General features: G+C 41.3%; 1 protein-coding gene across 1 annotated transcript in view; it reads left to right on the top strand.

Moving 5' to 3' along the window:
- MTCL1 (microtubule crosslinking factor 1) overlaps positions 1 to 13,007 on the top strand; it is a 179,451-nt gene that overhangs the window by 103,308 nt on the left and 63,136 nt on the right. Inside the window, 3 exon segments of the mRNA XM_072604251.1 lie at positions 2,123 to 2,182; positions 8,144 to 9,535; positions 10,664 to 10,819. Coding sequence (XP_072460352.1) covers positions 2,123 to 2,182; positions 8,144 to 9,535; positions 10,664 to 10,819 — 1,608 coding nt within the window.

Here is a 13,007-nt window from a genome sequence, read left to right as displayed (position 1 = left end):
TCAGAGATTAAAAGCATTCTGTTGTGAGGGAATTATATGAGTTGAGAGCAGTGGTTTAACTGTCTATGGGAAAAAAAAAGTGTACCCAATACATTTTATTGGCAGGGGGGAGTTGGAGAGAGAGAAGGCAATCAGGGTTAAGTGACTGTCCCAGGGTCACACAGCTCAAAAATGTCTCAGGTCAGATTTAAACGAAGGTCCTACTGACTCCAGGGCTGGTACTGTATCCACTGTTCTGCCTAATACACTTTTAAGTTTGATCTATATTATTAACATCTTCTCTATCACTTTCTAAAGTCTAGAAAGTCAATGAAACAATAAATCAAACCTGAATTGTTGTATTTGCCAATCTCCCAGGTGTAAATGCTCACACTGAAAATTTAATAACCTGCTCTGATCAAACTGGCACCAGCACACCCCTGACTGATTCCCACTCAACCATTGTACACTAGCTGATTGTAATCGTTGGGGAATTGGTGGAATGTACTTTTTTTAAGAACATAGAAATCATGTTGTATTTATGAGGACTATGAGGTTGCTTTTAGTTATTTAATTTTGACTCCATGTTACATAAGTATTTGCTATGTCTTATAGAGCTAAATTTGGTTAATCAGTTACTGATTATTTCATAAATGTATTTTCAGGAAGCATATTATAATGCCTTATTGAATGAAGGCCATATTGTCTTACTGTGTTTAGCAACTGGCCCTAGTCTCACTATATTGGAAAAGGACAAAGAGTATGGTATAGTGGATAGAGAGCCAGACCAGCATTCAAGTCACACTTCTAACAATACTGGCAATTCACATATCCTCCCTGTGCCTTGGAACATCTCTAAGGTGATGAAGTGCAGAGAGGGCTTCAACCTTCATTAGTACAGGAAGAGGGTTCCTTATACAGTGAAATTCTGAATCCAGTCCCAAACTCCCACCCTAAAACCCTTTTCATTTATTCACATTATATGGCATACACAGCATCTTCCTTTGATACCTCTGAATCAGCTTCAGCTCAGAGGCCCAGAGTTTCTGACACTTCCTGGTTGACCTTGGGCAAGTCACTGGAGTCCAGGGGGCCTCAGTTTCCTCATCTATAAAATGAAGGGGTTAGACCCAATGTCCTTTGAGTTTCTTTCTAGCTCAAGACTTATGATCCTTTGCACAGCACTACTTAACTTTATATCACCTTGCACATAGTAGGTGTTTATAGATGTTTGTTGAGTTGAATTCAATTGAATTTCTAAATTATTCTCTACCAGATCCCATTATGAAATATGTGGTTTGGTATGAACCAGGCAACACTCAATCATCTTTGTGTAAGTTCTGCTTTATGAGAGAGTATTCCCCTTCTTCGAGGACATGACAGGCCTTAGGGATTATCAGCTAGTTTAAGTAATAACTGAAGAAAAGCCTAATTAAGAAAGCACACCAGCTGCCAAAATATTACATCTTTAGATTAACACATATCATTATCATCATTATTAATAGCAATTATTGTTTGTCTTGCATTCTCAGAGAGACCCATGGCATCAAGAAGGTGATGCCATGACTTGCAAGTAGATTGAATTTAAGTGAGGGAAGTCTGTGTAGTACTAGCTGAATTATCCAAGTCTTGTTTTCCTTCATTAAGGTGGATGATTGAGGCATATAGCAGTATATAATTTTCTTTTTTCTTTTGGGAATTCTCTCCATACAAGAAGTCTTTGAAGTCTTTGTATTATCATAGAACAGAAACTTTAAAATGTTTGTTTATTCAAAGAAGAAAAAAAAAGTAACGTTCTAACAGCATAGGTGCTATGGCCTTACAAGAGGTCTTCCTACCTGTTTTTGCTCCTTCCTTCTTGAAATTCCTTTGCATTACTTTGTATTTACATATCTGTGTATATGCTGGGTTTCCTCCTCCAGTTAAGCCTCTTGAGGACAGGGTCATTTTCATTTTTATCCCTGTGTCCAGAGAACCTAGAATCATGCCTGGTACATAGTAGAGGTTTAATACATGTTTGTTGAATCACCTACTTTCATTAAGTCAGTTTAGTGGCAATAATACAATTTTTACCTCAAGCCTAGGATCCCGGAGTTTGATGTGTTATTTGTTAGTAAGACAATGTCACTTATGTTCCTTTCAGAGTACCCTGAAGAGAAGAGGCAGCAGGGAAATGCACAAAGAAAAGAAAACACTCAACCAGGTAAGTAAATGCTACATTTTCACTAATTGAAATGAGGAAATTCTTTCATTTCAATCTTCTTTAAAAGGGTCAGCTATGAAAGATTTAAACAAAACCTACCCTCTGCCCTTTTGAAGGTTTTAGACTCACTCAAGGTACACCGTATGTTGAAATTTTCCTTTCCATATCATACAGACCATCTCTTTTGTTTCCTTTAAGCTATAATCAGCCAGTGATTTTATTCAGGAAAGCCACTAAATATCATTGAATTGTAGCTCAAGGCCAGAAAGGACTGAAAATTGGTGCTCAAGAACTGGTTATTGTTCCTTTGGTTAACAAGTATTTTGGCCCCAAAAGTAGTTCACACAATCTATCAATATCTCCCATGGCTTTATGGGCAATTGTGAAGCGCTGTCTTGGGCATATTCTAGCTTAGAAGGTGCCCTGTGAATTACGTTGTTCATTAATAGTTCAGTAAATTAAGGAAACAGAATGATTGTGATCTGTCTGCCATATGTGGATTTAGCTTTAGTTAAACAAATCTTTTAGGTTGCTTTGCTGAATTCTTTTCTTTCCTTTTCCTCTGAGGGGTTTCCACTCCTGTTGGGTGGTTGGTAGAACAAAAGTGTTACTGAGATCGCAACCCACAGAGTTTCAAGAGCCAGTAGTAATTAGAGAGATGTCATAATTCCATGTGCGGTGGATTGTCCACCCCCAGCCCTCGATGTCCCAGCACCTCTTTCTCTGATTTCCTCATTCTTCAAACTACTTATTCCCAGTGTGTTATTTCAGCAGCCCCAAAGCCTGGCAGAACAACAGGAATGTGGCAGATTTGAAAAATTTTATACACCCTCTGCCCCCGGAAAACCTGGTTGTGCAGCCAGGGATAATTGTTAAATTAGAATTTTGCTGTAGTCCTGCTGCTGGGACTTCAATATTCATGGGCCAGGAACACATTTTCTACTTAGTGCTTCTTTGTGAGGAAAGAGTTTGGTCCTTAAAGGGTAATAACAACCCATTATGAACTAGACAGAGTCGAGCTTTTCATTCACCTCCTAATGGAGGAGGGAAAGAAAAGATGTGTCACTGCTCTAGAGGACTCCAAAGCAATGGAAGGGGAATGTTTTCAGCCATGTTCCTCCTGACAGTATTATTGAGAAAAGGAGTTTCTGTTTAGCAGACTGGAGGAATGGAACGTCTTGGGAACTGCAGGGCAGGAGCCAAAGCGCAAAGGAAGCTGGTTCCCCGGCGCAAGGTAGGAGTGTGAGCAGTCAGTGCTGCTTGGGGTGCTGGTAGGTGGTACCATGACATCAGACTTGCAAGCCATATAATATATACATCGTTTTATATATTGTTGCTGCTTGGCAAGGCCTTTTTTAGTTGGTGGTGGCGGTGGTGGTGGCGGTGGTGTTGTGGTGGTGACGGTCGGTGGTGGTCTTATGTGTGTATCACCCTCCATGCCATGCCTGCATTTTCCTGCCTGTAAAAGGAATAGTTCCATGTGGAAACTTTGATTGGGCTTTCTGCCTTCAGACTGCATTCCTGAAGCATATCTGATGAGCTCTCGAAACCCGAGCCTGGCATTCTTAAACTTGGAGCACCTGGGAATGACTAGAGAGCTGGGTCCTTCCCCCAGTCTGGCAGAGTTTGAGAAAGTTCTCCATTACAAGATAAGATGGGTATCCAGACCACCTGCTGCCTCTTACTGAGGTTTGATTCATGCCTGCTTTCCCCTATTGAATGAATGTCTGTCCAGCACTCTTTTCCTCCTCCATTCTGAGCAGGCTGACTATGGACTCCCTTATGTCTCCCTTTTCCTCACACAGTGACTATAATGAAAGTCATGGACCCTCCTTTTCTTCCATCATATCTGGCGGATTTACTGACCCTGGTCATAAAAAAAAAAAGAGTTGGCTCTAAGACTTGCCTTTTAGCTACACAGAATGTTGAAGTTCTTTTTGTGGACTCCTGCATGGGGTCTGTAAAAAACTTACTGACATGCCTTTCTCTTGAATTAACATGCCTAATGTTTTTTTAGAAAACCCTTGTTTAATGAATAGAAAATAAAATGTTCAATCAGTCATCAAATAAGATGAAAGTTGATACCAAGTTCTTTGGTATCCTTTGCAAAAAGCCCCTCCTCTCTCCCTGCCCCCTCTAGTTAAATTCAAGTATGTGGATTTAATCCAATACAGCTTTAGGAGGATTGATCTGATGAATAGTCATTGAGAGCCTACAAGGGAAGTGTCTCAAGGTCAGAAGGGCACTACGGTTGTCCTAAGGCAGGAATTCATAAGCTGGAGTTGATGAACTGGTTTTTTTTTAAACATGAATTTCAAGATAACTGATAATTCCATATATTTTACTTTATACATTTGAAAACAGTATTCTGAGAAAGTGTTACATTGGTTTCACCAAACTGCCAGTGGAGTTCAAGACAGAAAAAAGGTTAAGAACCCCTGGCCTAAGTGTTCAAATTCCCTTGGGAGGTTCAAATCAATCTATGACTCTTGAAGAGATTCAGAACTCCGGGGCAAATGCAGAATTCATTTTGTCCCTGATTTTTAGGATGAGCCTGGCTTGTAAAAGACTCCTGGCTTGAGATCTCTGGCAGATTTTCTGATCAATATCCACAGTCTTCAGGCAATTCTGGGGCTTTTTAGAGTTATCTCAGGGCTGAGAAGGAGGGTCCTTATGTTTTAGCGATACTCTTAAGTATATCCTCTCCATCACTTACTCCCCCAGAACCATCTTGGGGGAACAGCATTAGACTGAAAGCACTGTCAAAACTAAAGACCTACTCTGATGCCTCAACAGGGTGTGAAGGTGGCCCAGATTTCTCAAAGGCTCAAGTATAAATATAAGCTCAAGAAGAGCCTACCAAATTAAAAAAAGCAAATAAAAACCTTCTATTATGAGCTCAGCAGTAGACATTCTGTTCTGTCTAAGGATAAACTTAACTAACTTTAGAGAAAGGCTTATCATCAGAGTTCTGGCTCTCAAGTGATAAAATTTTTGGTTAGCAGTAAACCATTGACTAATATATGGACAGGATAGGATGTCTATCTGCATCAGTGGTGAGAATAACTACCCCAATGAGATCAAATCCTTGAAATATGAAAGTGGTCAGGAAACTTATCCCAGACTGTGTTCCCTGTGGGAACCCCTAATCTTGGCTCCTAGAGCCCATCTCTATGATAGTCCCAGGGCCTCCCCATGCTACCCTGTAGGATGTGGTATAGCTAAGATATGATGCCACTGTGCACATGTACCATTATACATGTCTAGTTAGTGACTTCTGCCTTTGCTTAGACTTCCCACATCATATTGGATTAAAGTGATGTGGAGAGAATCCTTAGAAGATGAGATATTTAAATATATGAGAAGGTGAATGTCCTTGTTTATAAAGAGGAGAAAATGAAGTATGGGGTCATTTAAGTGATTTGCTCAGTCGGATAGTGACTGTGATATCAGTGGTAGAGCCATGATGTCTTCCTTGTCCCCCAGATAAAGCTGACTTCTAAACTTATTTATAAAATTACACAAAACTCTTCTATCTCTATTTTGCTTCACTTCAACTCCCTGACTTCATCTGCAAAATAGAGTCCTTATTTGGAAATATATATTATGGTCTGCGGTGTTTGGTTTACTCACAGTTCTATTTTTAAAAAAAATGAAAATAAACACATTTTTGTTTGTTCTACTTCAGAAATCTCTGATACTATTTTGTTTTTTAAAAGTACAATGCCTTTTTTCTAGTGGCTCGTGAGTTAACATTGTGCTTTTATGGTAGATGTTGAACAGTCATGTCATTTAAGACATTCTGTACGATTTATTTTAAAATTTCATTTCTCACAGAAGTACTGATAACAATATTTTACCTCTAAATAAGTTACATTCTGGGAATTGTTTATTCTTCAGTCACAGAAACTCCTTTTATTTTTTTCCTAACAAAATTAACACTTGGTATGATAAGCCTGAATAAATGTAAAGAACTTTACTACAATTAAAATTAATTCACCTCTATCTTGAAGGATGTAGTAATTATAACAATAAATATTTAACATTTATACAATACTTTAAGGTCTGCAAAGTGTTTTACGTGTATTGACTTATGTGGTCCTCACAGCAACCCTGTGAAGTAAGTGCTATTATTTATTATTCCCTATTTTGTAGACGAGGCAATGTGGTATAATGGATAGAGAGCTTGAAGCCAGTTAAAACCTGGTTTCAAGTCTTGACTTTTACATATGCTGTCTACGTGATCCTGGGCAAATCCCAGAGCCCTCTGACAATTCTCTAAAGACTATAACTTGAAGAGAAGGTGCTGCCTTGAATTGGTAAGAGTGAGTTGTTTCTCCTGGGAGTTTTCTATACCAATGAAAGCACAAGACTCTCAAGAGATCAACTTTCCAAGCTGTCCAAAAGTGACTCCTCTAGTTATAGTTGGTGGTTGTCTTCTTGTTCTGTAGCTAAGTATTTACCCCATGCTAATCTTCCAAAAATCCTCTTGAAATCCCAAGGGGCATTCTCTAAAGAGCTCCTCATCAGGTTACGGGACACTTAACTCCTCATCTCTGATTTCTGAGTTGAATTTTCTGCCATATTCTAGCAACAAAAAGGAAAGGAACTTAACCAAAGAGCTTCATGTTGCATATGCATGGTGAAGGTTTGTGAGTAATTCAGGTGTTTAGGTTTGCAGTTAATTCTTTCTACTAACAATCTAATTCACTTATTTCTTTATTTGGCATTTTGGCTTCCAAAGCACATCCATGTGTATCATCCAATTTTTTCCTCGCTGCATTATTGTAACATGGGGTGGGGCAGGCTTTTTTTGTCTATCATTTGCAATCAACCAATCAGCAAGTGTCTATTAAGCGCCTTCACTTTCAAAAGACTATGCTATACGCTGGTGATAACAAGGCAAAAGTGAACAAGTCCTTACTCTCAGGAAACTCACGTCATAATTGGGGAGACAATGCGTGCTTATAAAAATACATACAGAATCTGTACAAAAAGAATGTAAGGATGTTTGGACGGGGAGGACACAAGCAGCTGAGGTGATGAGGGAGGGCTTCCAGTAGAAGGTGAATAAAAGGTGGCAAAACTATTGGTTAAACTATTAAATAATATAGATGTACTAGAATGGGAGCCCATACGGAAATATTCATCACCACAACTGTCTCCTAAGACATTTGCTTCTCAACCAAATTGATGATGATTTGCAGACCGTTTCTCAGCAAATCAGTAGATTTCTAGGACAAGATTATAGATTGCTTGAATACCCAAGTCTTAGAGCCTTGGACTCCATTTTGCCTTAGATCTTCGTGGAAATGACTAGTTGTTCCTTGCCACCATTATCTGTGCAATGATAATTCCTTGTTTGCCTTGTTCCAGCCCTGTTGAAGTAGTGGCGGTCAAAACAACAGCACCAACTGATACCTGTCCAGTACCAGGTCACACTAATGGTGCAGGCTTCTTCCCATCATTGCTTCTGATAACTCATTAAGTTAGATTTATGAATTAATTAGGAGAAAGGAGAATGAGAGGAAGGCATTGGAGTTCATGTTGCTACAGGTCAATGTTGGGTTTCATTTGCCTTTATTCTCCTTTCCTCATTACCTGTTTAATGTTTTCCATGTGCTTGGTTTTTCCAAACTGACTCCTCTGTTGTTAAATAGGGGGGGTTTTGGTGGCATGTTTTTTTTCTTGTAACAAAAAGGCAAAGTATAGCCCTTTAATGTGTTCACCAGGTGAAATCTTAGGAGTCACCTGTACTTTGCTTGAGTGCCTAGCAGCATGGAAATCCTGTGTGTGTGTGTGTGTGTGTGTGTGTGTGTGTGTGTGTGTGTGTGTGTGTGGTCTGTGTGTTGTGTGTGTGTATGTTTGCATTGGGGGCAAGCTGCAAGGCAGATAAATTATCCCAAACACAGAATTTTGACATTTTAAAATAATTCTTTCTGGGCTGTTCTTTCCTGGCAGGATGACAGTGCTGATTTGAAATGCCAGCTTCAGTTTGCCAAAGAGGAAGCCACCCTGATGCGCAAAAAAATGGCCAAACTTGGGAAGGAGAAAGATGAATTGGAACAGGAACTCCAAAAATACAAGTCTCTTTATGGTGATGTGGATAGCCCACTGCCTACAGGGGAAGCTGGGGGGCCACCTAGCACCCGGGAGGCAGAATTGAAGCTGAGACTCAAGTTAGTTGAGGAGGAAGCCAACATCTTGGGCCGGAAGATTGTGGAGCTAGAGGTGGAAAATCGTGGTATCAAGGCAGAGATGGAGGACATGAGGTGCCAGTATGAGAAAGAGTGTCTTAGCCGGGACCACATCCCAAGCATTCCTACCTCTCCTTACGGTGACTCTGTGGAATCGTCCATGGAGCTGCGCCGTCATCTTCAGTTTGTTGAAGAAGAAGCAGATCTGCTCAGGCGGTCTATCTCTGAGATTGAAGATCACAATAGGCAGTTGACCCACGAGCTGAACAAGTTCAAGTATGAGCCCAGCCCTGAGTCAGTATGGCCGGATGACAATGTCTGCAAAGGTGGCAGTGGCAGTAGCAGCAGTAGCAGCAGCAGCAGTAGCAGCAGTAGCAGCAGTAGCAGCAGTGGGGGGATGCTGCAGGAAGAGTTGAAGTCGGCTCGACTGCAGATCAATGAATTGAGTGGAAAAGTCATGAAACTTCAATATGAAAACCGGGTGCTTCTCTCCAATGTTCAGCGCTATGATCTGGCTTCTCACCTGGGGCTAGAGATGTCCAGCTCTGGGGAAAGTGACACTGAGAGTGAGGATGATAAGAAGGAGAGTGATGGAGAAGAGGTTCGACCAGGGCATCCCAGGAGAGAGGGGCCCATAGGTGGTGAGAGTGACTCTGAGGATGTCTGTGAGAAGACCTCAGGCATCGGGAGCGGGAAACCATCTGAGGCCAGTGACTTGTGTTCGGCTGAGTTCATGAGGGCCAAACAAGAGACCGAGTCCTTGGTCAAAATAAAGCAAGTAGCGGAGAGGCTGGAGAGGACCGTCGAGCGCCTAATCACGGACACCGACAGCCTGATGTATGATGCCAAACTGCACGTTACTGGTGATGCATCTCCTGAATCGGGTTTCCAAGGTGAAGGGGAGACGGTCGAAGGGGACAAAAATGAACCTGAATTGTTGGATGCGATCAACTCAAAGATGAAGATCTTTAGGAAGGAGCTCCAGGCTTTTCTAGAGAAGGTAGACCAGGTGAAGGAAGGACTCAAAGAGCACCTGGAAGACCTCTCTCCTCTGCCTCACCTCACAGAGTCTTCTAGCTTCCTCTCCACCATGACCTCCATGTCCCGGGACTCCCCTATTGGTAACCTGGGAAAGGATCTAATCACAGACTTCCAGGTAAGGGGGCTCCTTGGTTTGCCTCCCCGCTCTCTTACGCTGTTTCTCCTTCTCGCTGGCATTGCTCTTCTCGAGTTTGTTCTACTCACGGCTGCTTTGTTATGATTTGAAATTGCTTTTTGTATTAAAGCCTGAAAGATCAACCAAATCCTTCATATTGGTTGGGTTTTTTTTTTTTTTGGTTTGATGTGGTTTCTTTTCGTTTTTTCTTTCTTTCTTTCTTTTTTGTTGTTTTTTTTTTAAACTGCTCCGCCACTTTGGGTTCAGAGGCTCACGATACAAGGCTAAATCCCCCGGAAGCTTATATAGGGATCAACGTGGTTTTTCCTCATTTCCTCTTTTTGGTCTCCCACTACCTGCAATCCTGATGAAGAAGCAATGAGAAACGAAAACAAAGCACAGACTCTTTTTGGTTTTTTTTGCAGTCAGGATAATTAGCAGACTTCCTAACAAGCATTTGAATATTTCTTGGCTTCGTTACCAGAAGGTACGAAGCACAGCTCTCAGAAGCAATGTCTATCCCAGGCCTGTCTACTCCCACTGGAGGAAAGAAAGTATAAGATGGGGGGGCAGGAACAAAATTTCTGAGAGGATGATGTTTTTTGAACAATCCTGTTGACGGCTTGCTCCCCGCTCCCCTCCCCTCCCCTTGATCTGGGCACAGTGAGGGAGGCATGTCAGCCAGCCGAGGACTACTTTCCAAGGCATCACCCTTGGGTACTTGGCCAGAACCATCACCTTGGATTATGGCTTTTGCTTCACAGCGCAAGTAAGGAAGGAAGAGCCTTGGTACCCGTATCCTTCATGACAACTCCACTTGCTGTTGATTCTTTGATTCATGCATCCCCCATTGCATGCGCCTCATAACCAGTGTTTTGCATTCTTTTTTTTCCTCTCTTTCTCTGTTTGCTTTTCAGATGTTTCAGCCCATCATTTTGCTCATCTTCATTTTGCTTTTGTTCTCTTCACTCTCTTATGCCACTGTGTTTAAGTTGGTTTTTCTATTCACACTTTTCTTTGTCTTGTAGTTTTTCCAGTTGTCTACCTTTACCCATTTTTGTTTTCTTTATTCCCTCCCCTACCCTCCTGTTCTTTGTTTATGTTATAAAATGCACATGCACCTAACAGTCCAAACTGAGGGATCAGTTGGAGTGGCAGCCCAATCAAGACCGTGGAGAGGAGCGAGAGATTCACCGCCTTCGAGCTGCTACGGAACCACACCGCAGAGCTGATGGAGACAGTAAAATCTACAGGCCAGGAGACAAAGGCTGTTTCAATCTAGAGGTCAGAGTCATAGCAAGTGTTCCTAACAACATTCCCCCTCCAAAACTTTTCTTTCATCTCATTCCATCTTGCTATGGCAAAGCAAGGGCTAGTAGCTTTGGGAAATAAGTTAGAAATATAAATGATCAGAGGGGAATTCCAGGAGAATCCACATGTCATTCTGGAGGACCAGAGGTGAATACGTTTCCTTCTACATACTAATGCATACATTTAAACAGAATTGACCACATCTCATCCCTACTTTTCTATGCCAGACATGGTATTTTCAGGTATAGTTAATACCCATGTATGTAATTTGACAAGTAAAATTGATTCAAAAGCATTTAGTGGCTACTTGTAGGATAACTGAGGAAGCCAGGATGAAAATCAGAGACCTTTTTAATGGTAAATTTGGGCAATGCAATGCCTGACAAGCAGCATGCCTTCTGAAAATTGGTGTGATCAGGGCAGGGCTGTGGAAAAGGACATGAATATCCTCTGGACCTTTCAACCCTGCAGCTGTCCCAATAGACCCCATATGAATGACTCTTTCCACACTATGCACTTCTGTATCTGTCAAGAGACATTTGCCACCAGCCATGTAAACTAAAACTCTAAGAAGCAAGTAATTCTATCTGGAGATTTAAAAAAAATTTCCCTGTGAACTTTGTGATTGATATTGTCAGAAGCAAGAAAGCTGGTTGGCAGCATCAGCCTAACCAACAGACTCTGAATGGAAAAGGCATAGTCATATCTCCTAGGTTTTGCCAAAGACTTTAATTATTACTTCCCAAGGGGATGTCAGGGTTCTGTCCCAAGAGCATTAATTTCTGATTACAAAAGGACAAAGGGGAAGAGAGAAATGGAGGATCTCAATCAGATATGAATAACGGAAAATCAGCCAGTAGCTGGAAGACAAATTGTTGCTTCTCTAAGTAAAATGAAGGAACCAGGGGAACAGGACAGATCCCTAGGGAAAGAGTTTGTTTCTGTTGAGCTTTTTGGCTAATACTATTTGGTGGTCCAGTTTTCAAGGAAAGATAAGAGGCAGTATGTCTCAAATTAATATTATATATTTGTAAGGTTTATATTGATGAGGTTACAATTTTTCATTTTTCCTATAGCAGCTCTTTGAGCCACAGCAAATAATAAAATATTTATAGAGGGGGTGATCATGAAGTGACAGTGGAAGTGTCCCACACAAAACCTGGGCTATTGGAAAGGAATATTGTCCTAAAATGGATGGGGGGGGAGGGGCAGGGGGGCAAACATGTATTGGGTACTTACTGTGTGCCCGGAGGTATTCTAAGCAGATAGGGACACAAATAAAAGCAACCAAGATTGTCCCTTCCCTCGGGGAGCTTACATTGTCTCGGGGTAAGATGACAAATAAAGGGGAGCTGGAAAGGGTGGAGGGAGAAGTACACTTGGTGTCCGGGTGTGAAGATAGCCTGAAAGGAGGACTGTCTGATTCAAAGGAACATGGTTTTGGGATTCTCCAGGGAAGCTCGTCTATACCAACAAAGCAGATGTGAGTCAACCCCAGGAATAATCAGGGGACATTAGAAAGCCAAGGATCTGTCATGACCAAGTTCCCTCTGCTAATACGCAATGCACTACAATGCATGTTGCTTTTCTTTATCCTTAGCAGGTGACCAAGAACAAAATTGTCATGTGAACACCTCAGACACTGCCTGTTAGGGAAGGCCCAGAAAAGTAAACATTCCCTAGAATAAGGATTTGTCATTTGTTTTGTGAAACATCTGATAATAGTTTATTTGGCCTTGGAATCGGATACTTATTTAGGTGCATCCTAGACATCAGGGTTAGGATACTTGGGACTTCTATGCAGTATTCAGACCCCTGAGTGTTCTCATCCCCCAACTCTGATCAATCCGTGTTCCAAACTAGGTCCTTTAGGCAAGAATGGTGTTTCCTTAGACTTTAATTTAGTAATAAAATCATACTTGACATGCATATCTAGTGACTTGATCTCTAAAGTCTCTTCCAGCCCTAATATTCTGTAACTTCTGAGTCCTGATAAATCTTTAGTGAGTCAGTAGTTGGAATTAAATGGAAGATACCTTTCCCAACTTTAAATCAGAACTGTTTCCCCAATCTATCTCAGAGTGGGACCTGTATTGCTATTAAAGACCTCCAGGGCAAAGTAATTCGTTTTTTATTTTTGTTTGATTGTTTGATCCAGACA

This window comes from Notamacropus eugenii, chromosome 4, assembly GCF_028372415.1.
Source record: "Notamacropus eugenii isolate mMacEug1 chromosome 4, mMacEug1.pri_v2, whole genome shotgun sequence".
Classification (NCBI taxonomy): domain Eukaryota; kingdom Metazoa; phylum Chordata; class Mammalia; order Diprotodontia; family Macropodidae; genus Notamacropus; species Notamacropus eugenii.
The sequence above is the reverse complement of the archived record's forward strand: the minus strand, read 5'-3'. Positions and strand labels throughout refer to the sequence as shown.